This window comes from Pelodiscus sinensis, chromosome 11, assembly GCF_049634645.1.
Source record: "Pelodiscus sinensis isolate JC-2024 chromosome 11, ASM4963464v1, whole genome shotgun sequence".
Classification (NCBI taxonomy): Eukaryota; Metazoa; Chordata; order Testudines; family Trionychidae; genus Pelodiscus; species Pelodiscus sinensis.
In genome coordinates, this window is record NC_134721.1 from 31,960,317 (window position 1) to 31,985,500 (window position 25,184).

General features: G+C 44.2%; 1 protein-coding gene across 14 annotated transcripts in view; it reads left to right on the forward strand.

Moving 5' to 3' along the window:
- Positions 1–24,526, forward strand: part of WNK2 (WNK lysine deficient protein kinase 2) — a 198,929-nt gene extending 174,403 nt beyond the window's left edge. For 12 of the 14 annotated variants that reach the window (XM_075938948.1, XM_075938945.1, XM_075938946.1 and 9 more), the window contains one exon: positions 14,650–16,506. In XM_075938948.1, coding sequence (XP_075795063.1) covers positions 14,650–15,000 — 351 coding nt within the window. In that variant the 3' untranslated portion in view covers positions 15,001–16,506. Of the gene's footprint in view, positions 1–14,649; positions 16,507–24,276 lie in introns of those variants that run through there. The other 2 variants (XM_075938942.1, XM_075938943.1) reach the window with 2 other exon arrangements.
- The last annotated feature ends 658 nt before the right edge of the window (positions 24,527–25,184 follow it).

Below are 25,184 nucleotides of genomic sequence, written 5' to 3' on the forward strand. Positions count from 1 at the left end.
TTTTCCGATCAGAATAACTAAACAGTGACAGGGAATCATTGCCTTTTTTAAAATAAACAAAACTCCAAGCAAACAATTACAAAAACCTAGAAAAACCCTATTTTTTAAAAAAAAGACGCACTGCAGTAGTGGCAGGAGATTCATCCCTGTTGAACTGTGCTGTACAAACGTAAGTGCTTAGGAGCTTGCTGATCTCTTTCATGGGACAAAGTGAAAATCTGTGGCACTGCAGCATGCAGGCAGGTTTAATGGGGAAAACAAGCCTACAGTACAGTGAAGCTGTTTAAAACAGAACTTTTTGTAACAAGAAGGGGAAGAGTCATAACTTTTGTCTACATAGTGATGATGCAGTTTTGTTGCCCAGATATGTAATAAATGAGCAATTTGTTTTACAACACTACCCATATCTGTCTGTAGATCCTGTCCATTATTGCAAGCTAACCATACTTTTGGTTGGTCAGTTCTTGGATGGGAGATCCCTAAAGATGCTTCAGGAAGTGTTTTGGGGGATATAGTAGCTGTCATTTCACCAGATCCTAACCCCCACACCACGACAGGGGCTTTGCAATTGGAAAACTGTCCTTGATGAGACGTTGGCATGTTAGAGTTGTTAGTCCTGGTGTCCTGCTCAAGCTCCAGTTTAGGGGATGACAGAGTGTTTTTCCTAACTCTCTTGATAACAGCCATTGAGCAGTTGTCTTTGTTTCCTATCCAAGACTGTTCAGTGATGTGCACAGCTTGAGAGCTCCCATATTCCACCTCTAGTGTAGTAGAGTTCTTGTGGGGGATGAGGAGGAAGATATTCTACATACAGTCTGCAAAATGTGTGGGGATAGGTGTCCTCCTACAGCAAGGTTATTGTCCATGGAAGTTAGAGAATTGACTGAGATTTTAGAAGAAATGAAGGCAAAGTTAAAATCCAGATACCCAGGACCCCGTATGTCACTGGACAGATACACAGGAGCTGTGAAGCCCTGCTGTGCTTGACCAGAGAGCTTTCCCCAGTGCAAGCTGTCCTATGTGCCCTAAGACAGGGATCACACCAGAGGCAAGGCCAGGGCAGGTGGTGAGTCCCTACAGCACTCCAGGGATTTTTGAATGTTGCACCTGCAGAGCAGGTCACATGCAGCCCTGGGACAACTGCCATTAACTGGAGCATCCTTTGATCACGCTGATTCTCCTGGAGTCCACACTGGCTTCTAGAGCAGCCTTGAATCCTGCAGGTGCAGAGGTGGTTCACGGCCACCTTACCTGCAATTGTCCTTGATTCTGGCCTGTGGCACCAGAGACACAACACAGAATTCTAGTTGTTGCTGACAAAACCAGGGCAACAGATGTGATTTAAGGGGGAGGTCTCCAATGGTACAAGTAGCATTGGGTGTTAAAATTTTCCCTGAATCTACAAATGTTTGGGTGGATTTGAAATTAAAGGAGACCAGGATGATTTGTGATACTCGAAGAGGAATAGCCAGAAGAAGAGGGATGAAACTGAGCCAAGAGACACTTAATCTGGACAACAGGAGAAAAGGCCCACTGTTGTCACAGAAGCCATTGGGAGCAGGGACTTCTACATATGGCATTGGGGAGTCCAATACAAGGCTGGGCAATTGGAAAGAATGCAGGAAAGAGCCACAAAATTACATGAGGGTTTAAAAGCTATTATCTGTTGCTCTTACCAAATCGTAGATTGAGAGTTGACTCGATTATAGTGACTAAATACTTTCCCAGGGAGAAAATATAAAGTGCTAAGTGGATCTTCAACCTAGTGGAGAAAAGTATTACAAGAACCCAGGGCTGGAACTTCAATCTCAATTAATTCAAATCAGAATGAGCTTCACATTTTGAAGAATGAGTTATTAATCATTGAAACAAATTCCCACGGGAAGGGTGTGGGTTCAACTTCTCTTGACATCCTCAGTTCACGGCTAATTCCTTTCGTGCTTTAGTCAAACATCAGTTATTTGGCTTAATGCAAGGATAAATGGGTAAAATTCCCTGGCCTGTGATGTTCAGGATATCAGACCAGATGAACCAATAGCCCTTCTGCCTTTCTAAGGTATATAGGGCTCTGTATCAAATCTCTTAAAGGAGGGGGAAAGGATCCAAAAAGAGTTGCAATGGCTAAACAGAGTAAGAGAGGCTGTTAGAAGCATCCTTTAAGCATTGGAAGTTAAATCCAACAGAGGAGAATAGAAAGGAATATAAGCTTTGTCAAATGAAGTGTAAAGATACAATTGGACAGACCAAAAAAGAATTTGAAAAGCAACTAGCAAAAACACTCAAAAACTAACTGCAAAATTGTAAGAACCAGCAGGGAGCCTGCCAAACCACCAATGGGGACCCTGGACGATTGAGATACTACAGGAGCACTCAAGGAAGACCCAGCCATTGCGGAAAATCTAGATGAATTCTGTGTCAGTCTTCACTGCAAAGGATATGAGGGATTCCTACACCTGAGCCATTCTTTGTAGGTGAGAAGACTGAGGAATGGTCCTATATTATTAAACAGTAACATGTCATCAGGGCCAGACGGTATCACCCAAGAGTTCTGGAGCAACTCAAATGTGAAATTGCAGAACTACTGAGAGAGGTATGTAACCTATCACTTAAACCAACCTCTTCACCAGATGGCGGGAGGATAGTTGATGTGACGCCCATTTATTTAAAAAGTTTCTAGGCCAGTAAGTGTAACTCCGTTACCAGGCAAATTGATTGTAGCTATAATGAACAGAATTATAAGACGTATAGATGAACACAGTTTGTTAGGGAAGACTCAACATAGCATTTGTTTATTGGGTCAACAAATGCGTGGACAAGGGGGATCTAGTGGATATAGTGTACTTGGACTTTCAAAAAACCTTTGTCAAAGTTCTACATCAAAGGCTTTTAAGCAAACTAAGCAGTTACAGGATAAGGGGAAAGGTCCTCTCATGGATCCATAACTGGTTAGACAGGAAACAAAGAGTAGGAATAAGTGGTAAGTTTTCAAATTGAAGAGAAGATCTGTGTTGGGTAGGGATGTATTGGAGCCTGCAGTGCAAGGCAGCAATTGGATCCCTGGGAGTGGGGCCAGAAGCTTGCATATAACTGTTACAGTAACTGATGAAATCCTGCCAGAAGCATGGGGTAGCAGCCAGCTCTCCATGAGGAGGACCGGCAGGTGGGAGCTGGCTCCTGTTGACGCTGGCTGACGACTCCACACCCAGGGAACCAACTGCTCCACAGTATAAGCTTTATACTGCTGCGTGTAATCACTAAGATTTTCAGCGGTTACACGGTTACCTAATTAACTGCTTTTTAACATCCCCAGTACTGGACCAGCACTGTTAAACATATTCATAAATAATCTGCAAAAAGACGTACACAGTGAGGTGGCAAAGTTTGCCAATGACATAAAATTACTGAGTATAGTTAAGTCCAAAGCAGACTGTAAAGAGCAACACAGTAATCTCACAAAACTGGGTGACTGGGCAACAAAATAGCAGATGAAATTTATGGCAGATAAATGCAAAGTACGGTAAAACCTGCGCTATCCGGCACTTAACTATCCAGAAAACTTTAGAAACCGGCAAATTTCTTAGGGGCTTGGTGTGGCCATGCGGTGTGGCGCTTTGATCCAGCCGGCCAGAGGCTGGGCGTGGCCACGCGGCATTTTGATAGCTGGGTTCTATTTCAGGCTTCGAGGAGTAGGGAATTGGCAGTCAGACCCCAGTATTCTATTTGTGGTACTGAAAGGAAGCCTTGCCTTTTGGAGGCTTCATAATTAATGTGGCGGTCTGGAGTCCAGGACCCCTGGGTTCCATGGATGGCTCTGGAGGGGATGTGGTCTGGCAGTCAGAGCTGGGGAGGAAAGGAGGCTCTTTTTAGGAGACAGAAAGATGGACCCTCAAATAACCGGAATTTTTAGATAACTGGAATGCCCTAATCCCCGAGCATGCCAGATAACACAGGTTTTACTGTAATACATATTGGAAAACATAATCCCAACTATACATACAAAATGATAGGCTCTAAATTAGAAAAAGATTTTGGAGTCATTGTGGATAGTTGTTTGAAAATGTGCTCATGGGCAGTAGCAGTTAAAAAGCTAATAGAACGTTAGGAAACAGATAAGACAGAAAATAACATAATGCTACAATATAAATCCGTGGTACGCCTGCACCTTGAATACTGTATGCAGTTCTAGCCCTGTTGCCCTGTTATCTTAAAAAAGATATATTAGAAATGGAAAAAGGACAGAACTACAACAAAAATTAAGGATATGAAATAACTTCCATGTGAGAAGAGATTAAAAAATCTGGAACTGTTCTGCTTGGAAAAGAGAGAACTAAGGGGGGATAAGATAAAGGTCTATAAAATCATGAGTGGTGTGGTTAAAGTGAATTAGGAAATGCTGGTTTGACCTTTCCCATAGCACAAGAACTGAGGGGGGAACGGGTGTCAGAGATGCAACTATTACAGGAGAGTCTGTAAACCCCTGACTGCCAGATGATAGAAGATTAAGGTTAGAAGATACCTCAGGAGGTCATCTAGTCCAACCCCCTGCTCAAAGGAGGACTAAACCAAACTAAATCATCCCAGCCAGGGCTTTGTCAAGCCTGGCCTTAAAAACCTCTAAGGATGGAGATTCCATCGCCTCCCTAGGTAACCCATTCCAGTGCTTCACCACCCTCCTAGTGAAGTAGTGTTAACTTATATCCAACCTAGACCATCCCCAGTGCAACGTGAGGCCATTGCTTCTTACCGCAACCACTAGTTCCATCCTCTTTGGAATCTCCCTTTTGGTAATTGAAGGCTGCTATCAAATCACTGCTCGTTCTTCTCTTATGCAGACTAAATAAGCCCAGTTCCCTCAGTCTCTCCTCACAAGTCATATGTCCCAGCCCCCTAATCATTTCATTGCCCTCCCCAGACACTCTCCGGTTTGTCCTCATCCTTTGTGTAGTGGGAGGCCCAAAACTGGACACAGTTCTCCAGATGTGGCCTCACCGTTGCCAAATAGAGGGAAATAATCACTTCCATCGATCTACTGGCAGTGCTCCTACTAATCAGCCCAATATGCTGTTAGCCTTGTTGGCAACAAGAGTACACTGATTTGTATCCAGCTTCTCATCCAATGTAAACCCCAGGGCCTTTTATGAAGAACTGCTGCTGAGCCAGTTGGTCCCCAGCCTGTAGCAGTGCTTGGGTTCTTCCGTCCTAAGTGCAAGCACTTGTCCTTGTGGAACCTCATCAGACTTTTTTGTGGCCCAATCCTCCCATTTGTATAAGTCACTCTGAGCCCTATCACTAGCCTCAAGGATGTCTACCTCTCCCCCCCAATTTAGTTTCATCTACAAACTTGTTGAGGGTGCAATTCATCGCATCCTCTAAAGTCAAGGTACATCACATTCACCACTTTCCCCATGTCCACAGAGCCAGTTATCTCATCCTAGAAGACAATCAGGTTGGTCAGGCATGACTTTCCCTTGATGAATCCGTGTTGACTGTTCTGATCACCTTCCTCTCTTCCAAGTGTTTCATAATGGATTCCATGAGGACCTGCTCCATGATTTTTCCAGGGACTGAGGTGAAGCTTACTGGTCTGTAGTTCCCTGGATTATCCTTCTTCCCTTTTTTTATAGATGGGCACTATATTTGCCTTTTTCCAATCACCTGTGTTCTCTCCCGATTGCCACAAGTTTTCAATGATAATAGCCAATGACTCTGTAATCACATCAGCCAGCCCTCTCTCTCAGATGCTGGAACTGGATAACAAAGGGTGGAGCTCTAAATTATTGCCCTGTCCTGTGCATTCCTACTGAAGCATTTGGCATTAGCCACTGTCAGATAGGATACCAGGTGAGATGAACCATTGGTCTCACCCAGCATGGCTGTTCTTAATTCTAAATAATAGTGATAGAAATGTAGCCGTGTTAGTCTGGTGTAGCCTTTTAAATCTGCACTTGAAAGGGAATCCTCTGAACTGTCATTCATGCTAAAATTCGACACTCTACGCATGGGTCTCAACAAAGACCCCAGTTATCTTACCCATTACAAAGATAGCTTCCCCAATTATCACCTCTAATAGCATTAGCCCACAGACATTTACCTTTCCCCACCTCTAATACCATTAGCTCACAGATATTTACCTCCCTCCCCCCCCCCCCCCCCGCAACCCCCTTCTGTTCTGAAATTTGATTTGTCCTTTTCATATGTGTTCTTTTTTTTAATTGTAACCTTTGGTATATATGGTTGTGACTATTTTCTTCCACTATTTGATCTGAGGAAGTGGGTCTGGCCCATGAAAGCTCATCATCTAATAAACCATCTTGTTAGTCTTTAAAGTGCTACATAGTCCTGTATTTTGTCTTAATTCTAAAGAAAGTAGTGGCAGCTGAGTCAGTCTAGTTATCTGAGATTTTTTTAAACTGGGCAGAGCAATCCTGGTGTAACTTTGGGAGAAACTTGCATTGCCAGTTCTCTGCCCAGAACTGCCATTAACATTAATAGGAGTAGCACACACGATCCTAAAGCTCGCGATCCACTTCTCCCTCAGCCTATGATACTGTCAGCAAACTTTGTGTATTTTTTCTGAAAGAACGTATGTGTTGCCCTTCCAGTCCTTTTATTGCCCTGAGCAAATTATTTGCTTTGCGAGTACAAGGTATTACAGGTAACTATTTTACGAGTGAAAGCTCCTCTTTAAGGGGATGTCAATTAACAGCTCTTCAAAATGGTGGTGGAGGTGCTTGACCAGTTGCATACAGATGTATAGCATTTTTCTCTTCTTTTCCCTCTCCATAGTTGGAAGCATAGTAGGCAGTATATGGGACTGGGCTAGCATAGGAGGATTTTAACTTTCCTTTCCAAGGGGGAAAAGGAACAACTTCGATGGTGTTCCTATTGAAATGACAATTCCTACAGTAAACCCATGTCATGTTGCCTGTCATTTTGAGTATGCAATAGTCACTATCCTTTATCTTTTTTTTAAAGAGTGCCTTCCATTTTTCAGTGGTGTTATGGAACACCCAGATACTGGCAGGGCATTTTCATATGAGCTTTCAGGTGACTTCTTCACCTCCAGACAGGGAATATGCATGAAATCTGACCATCCAACAGCACATATAGAAATGTAAAAGGAGATAACTAGTAGGTATTGATGTCAAACCACCTAATAAGAGAATGTTCACCGATGCTAGTGTATTTTGGACAAATACTAAAATAACCAATTCAGGTAGGTAGTTGTGAGCACCACAAAAACACAGGAATGCAGCAAGTAACATAAACTTCCTTATGTATCAAGTGCATTGAATGTTCTTTGGATAAATGAATTACCTGAAAATGTCAGGGGACCAAGGAATTCACTAACTAGGGCCTTTCTTGTTGTCTTGTCACTACATGAGCTCTAACTGCTTATTAGAGAAACAGCCACAATGGATAACTGAGCAGAAAAAAATGTTTGAGTCTGATGTGATCGACCTGTGAAAGGACTAACATGGCTACCCCTCCGATACTTGGTTTAGCTAATTGACTGTCTCAGAGCAAAAATTCTGAAGTTGGTGTAGGGACAAGGACAGGGAAAGAGGATTGTCAGCACTTGTTTTGCTGTGTTCCATGTTGGTTGGGTTGGAAGAATAATAGAACTGTGATGAAACTTGTGTTTGAACAGATTCCAGTTCTCATGATCTTCCTCCATCTGTCAGACTGGCTTTCCCTACATCTCACTTGTATAGATGCTGCATTGGCAAGACCTTCTGGTACCAATTCACAATTGTTTCATACCCCTTGGTGTTTCAATCTCTTTGTCCAGTGACTGGAGGAAAGTGGAGTCTGAGGCTACGTCTACACTACAAAGAAAAGTTGGAAAAAGATACACAAATTGCAAACCACAATTTCCATATCTTTTTTCACTTTTCTTTCAAAAGAGGCTTTTCTAAAATTTGGTGCATCTACGTGGTGCCAAACTTCAGAAAAACTTGCTTTTTTAAGCCATCCCTTCTTCCTCATAAAATGAGGTTTATAGGGATGGCGAAAGAATGCATCCGCTTTTCTGAAATTTTTCTGAAATTTGTTCCTTGGATGCAGCATTGCTTTTCTGGGATACCTCTAGTATCCCGGAAAAGCACTGCTGTCTAGACGTAGCCTGAGTGACCACTTCTGTGCATCCTAGCCACCAGCACTGATCATATCCTGTTTGGTGTTGGTTATACTGCTAGATTATTACTGTTGGAGTATTGTAGACAGGACAGTGATCATACTCACCCCATCAAGTTTGGTTGAATTCAAACTCTTCTTGGGCTTCACTGTGAGAACTGACCAGACTTAGCCTCTCGAAAATAGGATATATACACACACCGATGTAGCGACTTCTACTCGGTATGACTGGCACATTAGGCCTAACCTGGCAAGAATAGAAACAAGAGGTGGAGCAGGAAAAAGACAACTGTTGCCTACTTTCATGCAGCTTGTCCATTGTGTTGGTTGTCTGGGTGTTGATGGCTTTGGCAGGCTAATGTCTAGGGGTATGTCTACACTGCGCCACATCCAGGGAACGCGTTTGCTCTTCCACAAAAAAAGGAAGTGCAAACGTGCTCTTTCAGAAGCCCTGTCTTCCTCATTCCATGAGGAAGAAGGGATCTTTCAAAAGAGGGGGATTTTCCGAAATTTGGCCCAGTGTAGACAGGCCAAATTTCGGAAAAGCCTCTTCCAAAAAAAATGGGAATAGCTGTAGTATAGACCTAGCATAGGAGTACACCAGGTAGAGGAGAGGATAGCTGTTGAGAAAGAGGGAGGGCAGTAAAGGTCTAGCCAGAAGAGTAGTGTTTGAAGGAAGGATCTGAAGGGGAGGGAAGTGATCGGGTGCTCAGGAGTATGGCTATTGTTCTAGGTATAAGGGAAAGTATGAAGAAGCCACAGGAGAGACCTAGAGGTTCTGGGACAGTTTTTACTTTGGGGGTGCTGCTGATGGAAGCCATGTATGTGGTGTTTGTTATTACTACATCAAGCTGTGGGATGCAGCAGCACCACTAGCCACCTGTAATTCCAGCACCATGGGAGAGACCCCAGGTGTATTGAGGTCAGAGGAGTTTGTAAGGTGTAGCAGGCAAAGGGAAGGTATGTGGAAGGAAGAGTTAAGATGTGGACAGGAGTGGAGCTGCCCATAACCTTGAGGTGTAGCTGCTAAATAGTAATTCGGAGGGATTAGAGTAGAGGGGCGCTGGCAGAGTTGACACCCGGGAAGGGAGATCTACTCACCAGAAGCATTTTGAGTGGGTTTGAGTTGTCGGTGGGGGCAGTGGAGAGACACCGTGCTTCCACTACTCCATAGGAGAGAACCAGGGCATGATGTTTTCTGGCAGAGGAAGTGGGTTTTGGATGGGCACCGCATTTCAAGAAAGATGTGGAGAAATTGAAGCGGGTCCAGAGAAGAGCAACAAGAATGATTAATGGTCTAGAGAGCATTGGGTTTGTTTAGTTTGGAAAAGAGAAGATTGAGGGGGGACATGATAGCAGTTTTCAGGAATCTAAAAGGGTGTTGAAAGGAGGAGGGAGAAAACTTGTTCATCTGGGGATAGAACAAGAAACAATGGGCTTAAACTGCAGCACGGGAGGTTTAGGTTGGACATTAGGAAAAAGTTCCTGTCAGGGTGGTTAAACACTGGAATAAATTGCCCAGGGAAGTTGTGGAATCTCCATCTGTGGAGATATTTAAGAGTAAGTTAGATAAATGCCTATCAGGGATGGTCTAGATAGTACTTGGTCCTGCCGTGAGGGCAGGGGACAGGACTTGATGACCTCTCGAGGTCCCTTCCAGTCCTAGTATTCTATGATTCTATGATCGGTTTTTTCACTCTGTTCTCTATAGCTTGGTTGCATTGGCCATCATAGTTAAGGTCTGCCCTACTGCTGGCCACGTAGCTTTATATATCACATGGACACATCATCTATTCGGATTCAGTTTCCTAGTGTGTAATTTTCCTTGTTTGTATAGTTATGAATGTGGTTAAAGTAAGATAAGTATAGGGTATGTGTTGGGGAAGGATTATCAAAGGAGGAAGAAAAAAAATAACTTGCTCACCTCCTTCCCACGCAAATATTTTATTTTTGAAATGCTTTTTAGCATATTTTAAAAGTTTATTAAGGGCTTGTCTACAAGGACCACTCAGGAAAATTAATCTGAGCTAACTAAAGGTGTAAATTTAAAGAGGATTCATTAAACTGCAGTAAATCCCTCTGGGGACATTCTTGTTCAGAATTTAAGTGGCCTTAATTCAGTTTAGCATAATTCACTTCTTTCTAAATTTCTGTACCTAGGAAGATATTTGTACCGTGTGCGACTTCAGATGCAATTTTACAACACATCTGGTGGATCCATTCATGATGAGAATTGTGTGTTTGTTTACCCAACATGGTTAAGCCCAGGCTCGTTTAACAAACAAAATGTCTAGAACCTATAGTAGAAAGAAACATAAAAGGAAACCAATAGGGCAACACTGTAAATTATGTCAAGTCTATTCAGCATATGATTAGCCAAGTGATTCAGTACCACTCGCCTCTCCTTGTACAGTGTTTAAGAATCAGCTAGGAAGTAAAGAAGTAGAAATGTCTTCTCTCTCATCCCAGAGAATCTAGCTTTTCAGAAGCATTGTCAATGAGCTAGAAGACACAACTGTAAACAATTCTGCAAAGACTATTATGGTGTTCTCTCTCTCTCTCTCTCTCTCTCTCTCTCTCACACACACTCACTCACTCACTCACACTCTCTCTCTCTCTCTTTCTCCCTTCCCCTTCCCTCTGCTCCCTCCTCCCTCCCCCCGATGGCAACATAAGAGTCTGGTACCTGTGCCAGAACACCAGCCTCTGCTATTCCTACATCTCCTAAGACAACATCAGTGTAAAATAGATGATCCAGGCCATCCACAAGTATTTCAAGGTACCTTGCAGATGCTGGTATCAGGAAATGTTATTGCAAATGAAAAGACTGCCTATAATTGCTAAGACAGAAGGCACTGTGTATCACACACTTATCACTGATAAGCAATGTGTATCGAAGAGTCGTCATGATATGTGGAAAAATGAGCCTTCACTGGAACTTCTTTCCAAATGAGTAACTGGCATGAACGGATGTGGTTGCCAGCCTTGCTGACAAGAAATTAGCCAAAAGAATAGGACATCTGATTCAGCAAGTACAGGTTGAACCTCCTCAATCCAGGAACTCTCTGGTCTGGCAACATCTGTGGTCCAGCAAGATCACAGATGTTACTGGACCAGAGAGCCCGAGAGTGCAAGCTGGTGAAGAGTCCAATGACAGAGCCTTGCCATTGGGATGGGCAAGCCCTGCCCCAAGAGCCCTAGCTGGGTGTTGCTCAGTGAGGTAACTGCAGAGCCCCGACCCGGCATGGAACAGCAGGGCAGCCACAGAACCCTGACCGGGTGAGGCAGCAGCCAGGAAGCCATGGAGTTCCGACCAGCAGGGCAGCTACAGGGCCCCAACCACGGGAAGCACCAGCCAGCGGGAACAAGCAGGGCCGGGAGGCTGGGGAGTGCCATCCCAGGAAAGCCCCATGCTCTGTAGCAGCAGCACTGGAGCGGAGCCAGCAGGAGGGGAGGGGCAGTGTCCAACCGGTGGCAGGGGACTTCCCCTAATCCAGCAAATTCCCTCATTCAAGACCGGTTAGGTCCCAAGGGTGCTGGACCAGGGAGATCCAGTCTATATCTAGTGATTGAAAATGGCTCATTCTGTCAGCATGGAGTTGGCCATCTCTTGACGTGAGGGGGGAAATGATGACACAGATTGACAGCTGAGGTTGAATTAATTCTGAAATTGGCACTGGAATGATAAGAAATGGGAACAATTGGCATATGTTTACAGATAAGCCTGCGTGCCTTATCTGATAAAATTGCAGCAGTGCCTTGCTGTCTTGAGCCTGGCAAAACTCCTCAAGTGTGCTTCAGTGGGAATACCTGCCAGGAGCTCAGACAGAAAGTAGAGATGATCTTGATTGCATGATATATCCAGCTGACTTTGCAGCCCTACCTTTCCTCACAACACAGAGATATTCAAGCTGTTGCTCAGTATTTGGACAAGCCTTTCAGATTTGTCCAGGTTTCGCCTTGAACTTTATGCACTAAGCGAGCAGAGAGAATGAAAGTCTGTGGCATCACTGAAATGTGGAAATCCAGAATCACTTTCTCCACTTCTCAGCACCGTTCTGAAGGCCGTGGCGTGGGTGTTGGCTGTGAGGTCACACTCAGAAGATGCTGAGAGATGCAAGAGTTCTCATCATGTGCTGAAAATATTTGAGGATTATCTCTGAATATATAAGTTGAAATGATGTCTTAAGGTACAGCTGGAGGATCACAAAAAAAGTTGCTGAAAACTAGTTTGTCAACCTCCTATATATGGGGAAAGAGGCAATAACTGGTCATTTTCTGGCAGAAGCAACTGTGCCCAAGAGTGAGTGAGTTGAGAGTGCAAGAGATGTACACACCAAGGTAGAATCATACTTCTCAGCATCTAAAAGGGGCTGTATCACAGCTGACAATAAGCATTTCTCCAAGGTCTGATTCTTACACATTCAGAAAAACAGAGCTAACAAAACTATCTGCAATAGTGCCATTTAATGACTTCCAGTAATATTGTATACTCTGTTGCTTTGGGGGGCAGCATAATTGTAAATTGGAATGAAGCATGTGCACCATAAGTCTGTTGTCTGTTACTTAAAACAATCTAATTTTCTTGAAAACACCATTTTAGAATCTTAAAACATGGTCTTAAATAGCAGTTTTGAAAAATCATTGTCCTATAGATATATCCTTGGTTCATGTTACTTTTCAATTAGCTATATTCTGACTGCTATAAAATATACCAATAGTTTTGACAAAATTAATAATATAAAAGAATCAAAAAATTAAAAGAACCTTGGTTTATGCCATTATTTTTAGCGGGGGAGGCGGGGTGTTGCTGCATCACTGATTTTAAAACCACCATATAGATACACACAGGCAGACTCAAACATCACTTGAGATAAAGTTAAGCAAACAAAAAGCCATTAAATATTTCTGCAGTGGTTAAAAATTAGGGTTTTGTTTTGCAACTAGATGTTCCATCCCCACAGCCAAAAGTCCCTCAGTGACATCACTGATGGGGGTTTTTTTTATATTATATTTTAAAAGTAACCCCACCATCACCACACACCCCTTCTTACTCATATTTGCTTTTGTCCTTCAAAAATCCCACTTGAACCAATCTTATCCATTTGACCTGTTCCATATTGAGATTTCCAAACTCAAAGAAACACTGGTATCTTTGTTTCAGGAACAGGTGCTGATGTGGGGCAAACATTTCTGGAAGTTGTAAATTATGTATCCATTTAAAAACTAAACCAGTCCACAGGGAGACCAGATTATGCCTTGTATTATAATCATTCCTGTGGTGTTTGTTCTCTTATTAATCTTATCATTCCCATGAAGCCAAACAAAGAAAAGAAAAAGCCCTTTCTGTCACACCACCATGGAAACTCCAGATACTATTGTTTCAGTGAGCAATGAGGTTGAACTACTGAGGCTAACCCCCAGTCCTGCCCCTTTGCTGGGATTCTAAAGACCTGGGGAAGTTCAATGGGAGACTCAGCTAAGATTTTGTTTGTCCTGGGCAGGCATAAAGGCCAGTTGGAGTTGGAGGATCATAGGGTATGTCTACACTACCCCGCTAGTTCAAACTAGTGGGGTAATGTAGGCATACCGCACTTGCAAATGAAGCCCGGGATTTGAATTTCCCGGGCTTCATTTGCATAAGCGGGGAGCCGCCATTTTTAAAACCCCGCTGGTTCGAACCCCGTGCAGCGCGGCTACACGGGGCACGAACTAGGTAGTTCGAATTAGGCTTCCTAGTTCGAACTACCTAGTTCGTGCCCCGTGTAGCCGCGCTGCACGGGGTTCGAACCAGCGGGGTTTTAAAAATGGCGGCTCCCCGCTTATGCAAATGAAGCCCGGGAAATTCAAATCCTGGGCTTCATTTGCAAGTGCGGTATGCCTACATTACCCTCCTAGTTCGAACTAGGAGGGTAGTGTAGACATACCCATAAAGATTACTTAAAGAAACCATTGCTATGTGGCTTTCTCTGTTGAGTTCTCTCCCTTGTTCAGTGGCATGCCCTGCCCTTTTTTGGCTAAGTAGTTGACGCAGCTAAATACAGGCATCTGCGTTTTTTCCTGCATCAAAATGTATTTGTAATGATCTAATCTGGCCCAGTCCTTAGAGAGTTGGAGGATAAATAGTATCTCTCCCGTTCTTGCACGGACTGAGGAGGAGTAAGTAATGTTCTCTGACTTGGAGGCTACAGGAAGTCTCTGTTGGTAGCTGTTTAATAATGACGAGGCCAAAGAACTTGGGGCAAGATTATTCTTTGCATCCTTTCCCATCTCTGTCTCTCGCAGAGGTGCTTTCTGTTTGGAAGGCGAGAGTGGGGTATTACTCCCCCTGTCAGTCAAAATCTTTGCCACTTGACAGCGTGAGACTCTCATAAGAGCTGGATCACTTACCGTCATTAGGGTGAAAATGACCAATTTTACACCACTTTCATAGTTCAGAAAATACAGTACTGCATTGGTCAGTGAGGAGAGGATCAGCTTAATAGCTTTGCTTTTTTATTTGTCTTTCTATAGGTTAATTCAGTCAGAACAGGAGTGGGGAAAAAGTGCATTGTTCCAGTGTCTTGTCCTATGTCAGCCACGTTAACTTCTGGAATTTCGCCATCCATGCCAGTGCCTATGCCAGGTACTACCCTTTCTGGCACAGTAACGCCTTATGTGATGCCTCTTTGTCAATATGGAGGAGTTTTCCCTACACCAGTTTATGGAGTGCAGTGGTCGGGCACAGCAGCACAACCTGGGATTGTAGGAACTCAGAGTATTGCACAGTTTCCAGCTCTTGGCAAAACTGCCTTGCAGATGTTTCCAGTGTCACTGCAGCAGCCTGCTGTCCATCCACCTGGCCCTAACATGAACAAAACATAGCTTTGTCGCCTTTTGATAGAGGAGGATGATTTCAAAATTGGAATGCTGAGTGTTTGAGCCTATAGATGCCACATGTGTTTGAAGAGGTATGGTTCTACTGCTGGCACCCAGTACAGGCCTAATAGCATACACAGCCATACACTGCATCAAGCAATCACTGTGAAATGTTTTCACGAAAGATAGGTGGTTTGTTATGGCAATATTTGCTTAAATTTCATTGCTAAAGACACTTTATTCTCTTGTGTTCCGGTGTTCCACACTTGCAATCTTTAAAGTTAATGTACTTGAAGGTTACAAAATTGTATTAACCCTTGCAGGAGTACAGTGCCTTGAATTTAAGCTTTTCAGCCCCCGCTGGAAAGAAATGTAAAAATATTTGAAAGGTGTATTTTATTTACAATCGGCTTCTGAGTTTAAATTTTGTTTCAATTTGCAAATATACTGAAGGTTTACAGTTGAAGCTCTTGATTAGTTTCATTCCATTTTCTACTGTAAATGCTTTTATTATAAGTAGTGGATTGAATTTAAATTTGTAAGTTTGCAAGGTGAGATTTGTTTGAGAAACTGATCTAAATATATTTGCATTTCTACAATGAGTAGTGAAAGATGCATTTTAAAATAGAAGCATTTACAGGATCAGCGGAAGTACATTGTATATAAGTACAGGGAATACCTTTTGGGCAGTGCAATTCATTCCGTTATGCAGTCGTTGGTAAATTTGTTGCAGACGACAACTTATTTTTGTTACAGGGAGCAGGCAGGCAAATACTGCTTTCTTTTAGTTCAGCAGCAAATTGATTATATTTTATTCCCCCCCCCCAACGGGCTTGTGTAATTCAATTCAATTATGAATCGATGCATGTTTCATAGCCGAACAATCTAACTGAAATCTTGATTATAGGACAACCCATCTCCCGGTTACTATAAGAACTATGTAAGTATAGTACTTGCATGTACTCTCCCTTTAATTCGACCAGCAGTATTGGTTAAGAATGGTATTTTTTGTCACTGAAGTGCTAATAGTACTCCCCCTGACATGGAACTAAGTGCAAAGCTCTTTTTTATTTTTTTCTTATGGGAGCAATGAATCCTTCGGTTTTGGTGTTTGATTGTGGTTTGATTTTTTTTTCAATTTTAATTAAGTTTGCACTGTAGGTGCAAGGACACCCCTTTCCTTTCTGACAGTTGCTTTTTATCCATTTTACTGTGCATAGAATCTGCATCTTCACCTTTCAGTCAAAAGGCACACGGTAACCCACTAAAACTGACTTTTGTGGATGGTAAGTTTCATTTTAATAGAATGCACTAAGGGAAATCATTATGGGCACCGGTAACAAAGCATTACATGGTCAAACTTGAAGGCACACTGCTCTAGATTTCTTTACTGCAATGACATTTTATTCTACCTGCTGAAGGGTGGAGATGTCTTGTGCTGCCAAGCTGTGAATTGTATAGTTCTGTTGTACTTTGAACATTATAACTGTCTACATTATTTGATTGGTACCCTTTAAATATATTATTCCATCAATTCAGTTAGAATTGAATTTTATAGACAATTATGCAGAGTCTTCTGCCTGGGCAAAATACTTACTGTAGTAAGAGATTTCTGTTCTCTGTAACATGTATCCTTAATTTATTTCTTTAGATTCATGTCTGTATGCTTCCTGAGCAAATATGGAAAATATGTTCTCACATCATTTCTCCTTCAGCTTGCACTGGATCTTACAGTTTGTTGCTATTGCCTGATGTATAGTCCACCCCTTGTATACTGACAAAGTCAGTGGCACTAAAAACCCCAAGAGATTGTATATATTACAAAAAATAAACATTTTGTGCTTGAAAACTGCGTGAAAACTTAGTGTTTTCCTGAAACCTTGAAACGTGTTGTTCTCTATTGGCACTAGACAACTCTCCTCCACCTGCCCGCCCAAGCCATCTCTCCTTTTCTTGCTTTTAAGAGGCTAATGCCGCCTTTCCCAATTTTGGCAGCTGCCTGTAACTGCCACTGTCCCAGGGCATGCAGCCGTCAGCACAGCATATGCCTCTTCAGTTGTGTTCCTTGCATCTCTTGCCTCAGTTTTTCTGATGCTACATTGAATCTCGACTGGGATTCAAACCCAACTGGAAATTCCAATGCTTATCTTGAGTGAATTGTAGCATCAGCAACACTACATAGAGCCATTAAGCCACCAGAGCTAGACCGGTGATGGGAAGAGACACTTGAATTTGAGTGACTCTCCTTTGATGAAGTACCAAGACTCCCCTTGTAACTCAGCCTATTAGAATTTAAATGTGACAATCACATGGAGATCAGCCCTGAAGTAGTAGATGGAACTCCTTGCCAGAGGAGGCTGTGAAGGCTAGGACTATAACAGAGTTTAAAGAGAAGCTAGATAATTTCTTGGAGGTTAGGTCCATAAAAGGCTATTAGCCAGGGGATAGAAATGGTGACCCTGGCCTCTGTTTGTCAGAGGCTGGAAAAGGATGACAGGAGACAAATCGCTTGATCATTGTCTTCGGTCCACCTTCTCTGGGGCACCTGGTACTGGCCACTGTCGGCAGACAGGCTACTGGGCTAGATGGATCTTTGGTCTGACCCAGTACGGCCATTCTTATGTTCTTATGTGTGCACCATACACGCTCGTGCAAGACTTTCACTCAGACTACATTGCAGAGACGACAGAAGGAGAGTAACTGTAGTTCAGACATTTGATGCACCTATTTCCATTTTTCAGCTTCCTGGTGTATATGAGGTGGGCAGCCATTAGATCCAAGACTCTCCTGAATTCAGCTTTTCTTAAAGTTCTAAAATGAGTAGTTGCTGTGTAACCCACGCACCTTCTGGGTGTGGTGCCCTGTCCTCACTAGTGGCACTGAGATCATTCACAGAGAGAATGAGTCCATTATACAGCCTTAGGTACCAGCCTGATGGACTAAACTCCAAAGGTCCCAGGTTCAATTCTGCCTGCAGACGACCAGGATCTGTCAGCATTGTAACTGCATTAATACAGGTATACAGTCATCTATTGCATGTCCAAGAAGAGTCAATAATAGTGTTTACACAAATAGTACTGGCCCAGATAACTTAATGTTGCCATCAGAAGTAAATGTTGAGTGAGAGGCATATATAGTAGTACTATTCCTGAACATTCTCTGTACAATGGTGCTTTTAAAATGATTTGTGATGTACAAACTAGAGAGAGGGGTGGAGAGTAGTGGAGATAGAAGTTAACAGTTTACTGAAAATATCTTTTTATAGATATTCCCTTTTAAATCTTTTTTTAATATCCAAATCGTCACTAGGGTGGAAATCTCTCACGCTACTAACTTAGGGCTAAATTCTGCTGCTGCTCCTCATGGCGAGTAATGCCTTGTCCTGATTCTTTCCAGTGAAATCAGTGATCCTTCTTGTCAAGCCAGGCACTCCTGATTGTCAGCAAGGGGATCCAAGTCTGGCCCATATTAGTGTGTTCACAGCTTTTAGAGGATGTAAGGACTTCCAAAAAAAATCCTTTGTGTGCACCAACCGCTGAATTATACTCTTTGTACATGTGACTTGCAGTTACAGGTTGAACCTCTCTAGTCTGGCACACTCTGGTCCAGCAACATCCATAGTCAGGCATGATTTTAGTTAGACACATGTCCACTTACCATGGGTGTGGCCAAGTTTTCTGTGGTCCCATAAAGTTTGTTTATGCCCTTCAGTCCCCGCTCTCAGTGTTCTGTGCTGTTATTTACCTATTTTACCCCTAAATCTCTTCTAAGAGCCCAGTAAGCAGTGGAAGTGTTGATAATGTTGCAAGACAAAATGGTGACCTTCCAGGGTTTGGAAAATTTTGGGGTTCGGTACCATTCAGGTCCCTATGATGCCAGACTAGAGAGGTTCAACCTGTACTCAAAGTTGTTGTTTGTCTCTGTTAGACAATGCTCTCCCAACATTTCAATATAAATAGTGGGAGGAATCAAGACATGAGGCCTATATTCTCTTAAATGTTTCTAGCTAGCTGCATGTGTTCATGTTAAGTCTTTGGAAAGGAAACTGTGTGTATCTGTATCTATCTATATTGTAACTGTCATTATCTGCTGCCTATCATTAGTTACCTGGCATTTTCCATTATAAAACCCTGATATCAGCTGATTATAATTTTGCCAAACTTAAATTGATCAGGCTGAAATTTTCCATACTGTGTGTTCGCCTAAGACTGAACTTTCTACAGTGTTGCAGATAAAGCAGCTCAGCTCACCAGAGAATAAGGTTAGGAGGGGAATATTTCCCTCATGTTGAGGTAAGGGAGGATTCTTTCAATGCTTTGAGAAACTCCAGTGTCTCCCTCCTTTTGAGCAGAGACTCTGCATTTTGCGGGGCGCTTGCTCCTGAGGTCAGGAATGTGCCATTTGTCATTCCTATGAAAATCTGCCCAGATTATAAACCTGAAAAATCCGCTTGCACGTGCTCCATAGAGATGTGTTGGAATTTAGCAGCTAAATTCTTGTAAGATGGCGTCTGCATTGACAATGCTCCAGCCTTGCACAGCTCCTCTCTGAAGATTAGACTCTGCATGTGTCATCCCTGGAAAGTGACAGAGCATGCTCCATCCAGGGCACTAGGGGCTGAGCAAGACTTTCCCTGCATTGTGGTGCTAGGCACCTGACGGAGAGTGGGGAGACGTTCTCCCATTAGTACTCCTGCTTGCCAGGGCTCAGACAGCAAGGAGAAAGGGGAAGCCAACTGACCCCAATGCAGAAGGGTGAGAAGCAAGGGAGTGAGGACAGGAACTTGGAAGTTCAGGCTGGAGCAGAGTGGACAAAAGATGGGGTGGAGAGAGGCAGGATTAGGTGAGTGTAGGAGGGAGGGGGCCAGGAGTCCTTGGGAGGCCCAGGGCAGTAGCTGCGAGAGATGGCAGTAGGGAAAGTGGCAGGGACACGAACTGTGGTGGTGGATAGAAGTAGAAGTGTCTGTGCCCACGAGAGAACACCCCCTTGCAGAACCTGGGAGGGAACCCATTATCCCTCTGGCTCACCATTCCACCTCTGTCTGGCAAGTATCTTTAAACCCCCCTGGCATAATGTGTCTTATCCCCCTTCCATGCCAGGCCAACAGAGAAGATAAGAGCCGCCTTCTACTATCTATTTCTCTGCTGGCTCCTATGGTAGAGACTGTGCCATGAGACTAAAGAGCCCAGCCGTACTGAGGTCTCATGTGAGGAGCCAGCATGGTTCCCCATGATGGCATTTTTGTCTCTAATTCTTTTTTTCTCCTATGTTTAACCTTTGGCAAGCTTAGGAGATCATATTTTTTTTAAAGTTAAAAGCATTCAGGCACTCACCAGTTAGCAAACACCACTGTTAAGTTGCCAGGGCAACCTTAACCCAGTTCCTTTGTGTGTTTGCATTATGACAGGCTTTCCTTACAGGATCACATACTATTTTGGTCCACAAGACGCCTGCCTCATTAAGGGCACGTGACGGCCCTGTTCTAGGAATGCGTCAGGGTTGTGTAGTGAACCATGCTGCCATCTGTACGACCTTTGCATCACTGGTAGCAGAAATTTGTTGTGTACTATTGGCAGGAGTGGGACAGGCAAGCCCAGGCCTGCCCGAGACTAAAAATTTATCCCCTCAGCTAAGGGGAGGAACCACTAAGCCTAGGTCACAACTGAGTACTAGGGACAGCGAAAGAGAAAACCGGCACAGGAATGAGGTCAGAGTTGTTAGTTATTTAGTGAACGAAGCAGGGAGTTGTAGGAAAAGAGAGGACGGTCTTTTGTGACTCAGGTATCTGAAGCTTGCCTTGGAGAACTGGATTGTGCCTCTGCCAGAAAGATCCTTAAATCAAACTTGATAGGTTTAAGTGACTTCACAGCTGTGTGCTCATTTTCTGGTGCCCACCAGCAAACCTGTGAGGTCAGATTTGTGGACTTGCTGATTCTTTTCAGACTGGAGATTTAAATGTCCTGATCTCAGCAAGATAAAGAATGTCCTGTGCAGTATTCTCACTGCAGAAACCAGTGGGATGTGTTAAACCCACAAAATAAACCCCACAGACTTGGAATGAAACCCCCCAATAGCATGTGTATGTAGGTGGGGTTTGCATAGACTAGCGACCATCCTGCCAGCATCTTTGCAATTTGCCCATTGACAATTTTAATCTGATTTCTCAGTTTTTATATGTGTTGAGTCAAGGAGATTTTTCTTTCTCAAAATAAGCACAGGTTCTAGGTCCTATCCAGCAGGGTTTAGGTGCCTTTTGTATGGTAAAGTATATAGCAAAAACCTGCAGAGCTCCTGAATCCTTGCCAGCCCGCTGAGGTCAGGCAGACATTTCTTATTGAAGCAGTTGGCCTTGAGGGAGGGGTCACAAACTAAATAGTTCAAGGCAGAGCCCTAAATACTAACTGGGAAGGTTCTGCATCCGTCTTCCCTTTTCAACTCTAGACTTCGTCACTCTGTTTTGTAGAAGATGCTGACAGCTGCAGTAGTTTGTGAGCAATGGATTGGGTAGCAGGGCTGTGTGCATAGGTGTATACACAGAAATGTTTCCATTGTCCTTGGGGGATGTGTATCTTGCTATGTGATTGGGGAGCTAGCAAAGGGACAAAGGTGTTTGATACAACAGGATGCATCTCTATAAACCGGAACTCTCTGTTCTGGCCACAACTGTGGTCTGGAAGGACCAAGAATGTTCCAGGATCAGAGAATCCTGGTGCGCTGCAGGGGGCTGGCAGCCTGGCGTGATGCCATGGGTAGGGGAGGAGCGACACATAGCCCAGATGGGCTGCGTGGTGGGACGAGAGCCAGGAAGGAGCCTGAGGGGGTGGAGAGCCAGTGCACGGCTTATCTGGGCTGCAGGAAGGCTTGGAGCTGGCATGCAACTCTGCTGGGCTGTGGCGGGAGCCAGGAAGCCTGTGGGGGAGGGGACAGGATGGGGGGGGGGAGGGTCTGGCAGCAGGGGAGCCAGAAATGACCTCCCTTGGTCTGGCAAAATCCAGTCAGGTCCTAAGAGTGCCGGACCAAGGAGGTTCAACCTGCAATATTGTTTTATTACTATTGTTTTCTTCTTTTTGTTTTTTGTTTTCTTCTATTTCTAGTCTTAGATTTTTGTATGTTTTATTTTTAACCTAGACATGGAGTCAGTAACTTTTGGCTTGCAAAGACCATGAGACATTTTGTTTATGTGGCAGTTTGCAGGAAGGAGCCCCCTGTAGCTTCCAGTGGCCACAGGTCGCCATTCCTGGCCAATGGGAGCTGCGGGGGGCCATGCCTGCAAATGGGAATGTAAACAACATGTTTCGCAGCCCTCCAGCGGATCACCCCGAGGGGCTCCCTGCCGATGGTTGCCAATCCTGCCCTAGACTCTGGCTTGCAATTATGAAGCCAGGGTGGTATGGCTCTCCCTTTGGACTGAGCTCCGGTAGAGGAGCCTGGGATTAACCTTGGACAGTTCTTCTGCTCTAGCATGTATAGCATACAAAACCTGGCTGGGATAATGACGTGGCCCTATTTTGTGACCTTGCTGGGCCCTCTTGCTTTTTTCAGAGCGCCAGTTGCAATGCAGTGAAGGTGCAGTGATTGTCCGCTCTTAGGTCTGGCCGGGGCTGAGGAACTTTTCTTCTAGAGTGACTTCCAGGCTCCAGCCCCGAGTATCTGAAGTGTTTGGATCATCTCTGTGCAAAGCACAAACATTTGGCATGCCTGGGAAGCTTCTAGCAGCATTAAGTTAATATTGTCTGTAACTGAAACCCCTGAGAGTTCATCTTGTCGATGTCAATGCTTGGGGATTGAGAGGAGCTTGGATTTATTTTCCATCTGTAAAATGGACATAATGCTCACCCACCTTTTGTTAAAGCACTCTAAGCTCTGTGGCTGAAAAGTGGCATAGAAGGACTAAGTGGCCTTCATTACTGTTAATGGGAAGTTGTTTGAGTGTTGTGGAGGAGCCAAGCCTGTGCAGGACTAGACTTTTTGATCAAAAGCAAGTGGAAGAATGACAGTAGAAGTCAGTCAAGGCAACTTCTACTACCTTTCCAAGTGGGTTAGTGACACGTGCAGGCAGGGCAGGGCAGTGCAGCTGAAGTGATGGGAGGGAGAAAAGATGGATTGGATTTAATATCAAACACCACATCTGTACCAAACATCAACATCCTTCTCCTTTATCCATGCTTTGCTCTGAAGAGCCTATGGGCTCAAAGAGAGCAATTCATTTTATTTTATACTGTAGGAGCCTAGCAAACTTTGTGCCTTGCCTTGTATAAACCCAATGTGCTTGCAGCTCCGATCACCATTGTGCATGCCTCTGTGATGTGGATGGGAGGACTTCAGTGCACCTTGCTGGGGGCTACCGAAACAAGCTAATCTGTGACTGCAGCTAACGCAGACTCTGTGGAAGCATGAGGAGGGCGTGGGAAAAGATGTCCCTGCTTGTGTGTTGCTCTGTGCTTGCCTGGAGGTGCATGACTTGAGCTTTTGATGCGGACATTTTAAAGCTCAGTGAACTTGGTTCGAGGTCCCTACAAAACGTATTATATCCTACCCAGCCTCTTGCACTGTACGGCATGCAGGCAGGAGGGGCTGCAGGATGCTGTTCACACCTGGCATTCTGATGTCCTGGCTTGTGTGTCTCTGCTGTCCAGGTCCTCAGTGGGCCATGGACTTGGCCTTTTTTCTTTTAAACAAGCAGGGCCAGTTTGGACAATCCGGCCAAACCTGCAGAGCCCCTTTGCTCATGGGTAGCCCCACCAATGCAAAAGCTCCGTTTCTGGGTTGTGCTGCAGCAAGATATTGGGCCGGGTTCATGCAGCTTTGAGCTGACTGAGATCTCTGTGGCGTAACTCAAGACTCAGAATATCAACCAGGGCCCAGGCTAGATTCCCCCTTGCTTCCCTAATACAATAAGAAATCTCCATCCAGTGTTCTCCTGCCATCCATTGACACCAGTTCTGGATCCATTCTCTGGTTTCCCCCATCACCATCTCCTGAGGGACTGGAACTCCCCCTGTCAGTGTGAGAAGTCAGGGGAAAGCTTGCACCCCGAACCTTGGGTCCCAACTGAGTGGCTTAGACGTGCTCAGATGGCCCCTATATAAGAGCTTTAAAATATCCTGGTATTGGAGAGAACTTTTTGCAGGCCACAAATGGACATTGTCGCTCCTCTGGGGGGTGATTGACTTCTGCTTCCACAAGGCACCTCAAGTGCCCACAGCAGACAGGCACCTTCTAATGAAGCTTTATTCCTAATATTCTGGGTCTGTAATCTGATGTGGCGGTTTTGTTTTTTAGATTCTGAACATGAGAGTGCCACCAGCTGATGCAGAACCAGCTGAGCTGCAGTACCAAGCACAAGGGCCTACGTCAGCTAAGGAGGAGGAAGAGAACGACGCAAAATGATACAGCAGGAGAAGTGCTGTACCGCTCTGGTCTGTTCTGCACAATTTTGTAACGTCTTTCTAAGCATTTTTTTATTTGTAAGTGGAAACACAAATGTTCTACAAAAATAAATGGAAAATATTTTGGGGGAAAAGAATTCTGTTCTGAGATTGTTCCCTTCTCTTGTGACTTCTGATCTGAGATCTTAGGAGCAGCTGGCGAGGAGAAGGGGTGAGGCCCTGCATAGGCCTGCACCAGCCGAGCATCTCTTGTATCACATGACAGCACTCAGATTGGTATTTAACTCAGAGGCCACCTGGGCTTTGCATTCCACAGTGTGAACAGCCAACCTTTCGCTGACTCAGAAAAGAGCTCGCGGGGCTAAGCCCTGCCCAGGTTGGGCGTTTGGATTGCCAACCTTTTCCTGATGCACCCAGAACTGCCCACTTAGTCCAAGGGACTTGGAAGAAGCTGCCAGGCCTTATCTCTTGGTTTCTGTTATTTCCACTCCAATTCATCTGATGAAGTGGATTTTGCCCACAAAAGCTCATGATTCTATATACTTTGGTTAGTCTCTAATGTGCCACAGGACGCTTGTTGTTTTTCAAGTTACAGACTAACACGGCTACACCTCTGGGATTTTTTTACCTTGCTTGGTTAGGCCCTAATAGGTTTCTGTTTCCTCCCAGCCCTTCTAACTGCTGGAGAACCAATTCTCTGAGTTCTGCCACAGCTGATCCTGGGTGACCTCCCTGGGCAACTCTAGGAGACCTAAGATCACTGCTTTTTGTTGCCAAAAAGGCCCCCTTTGAGTGGGATAG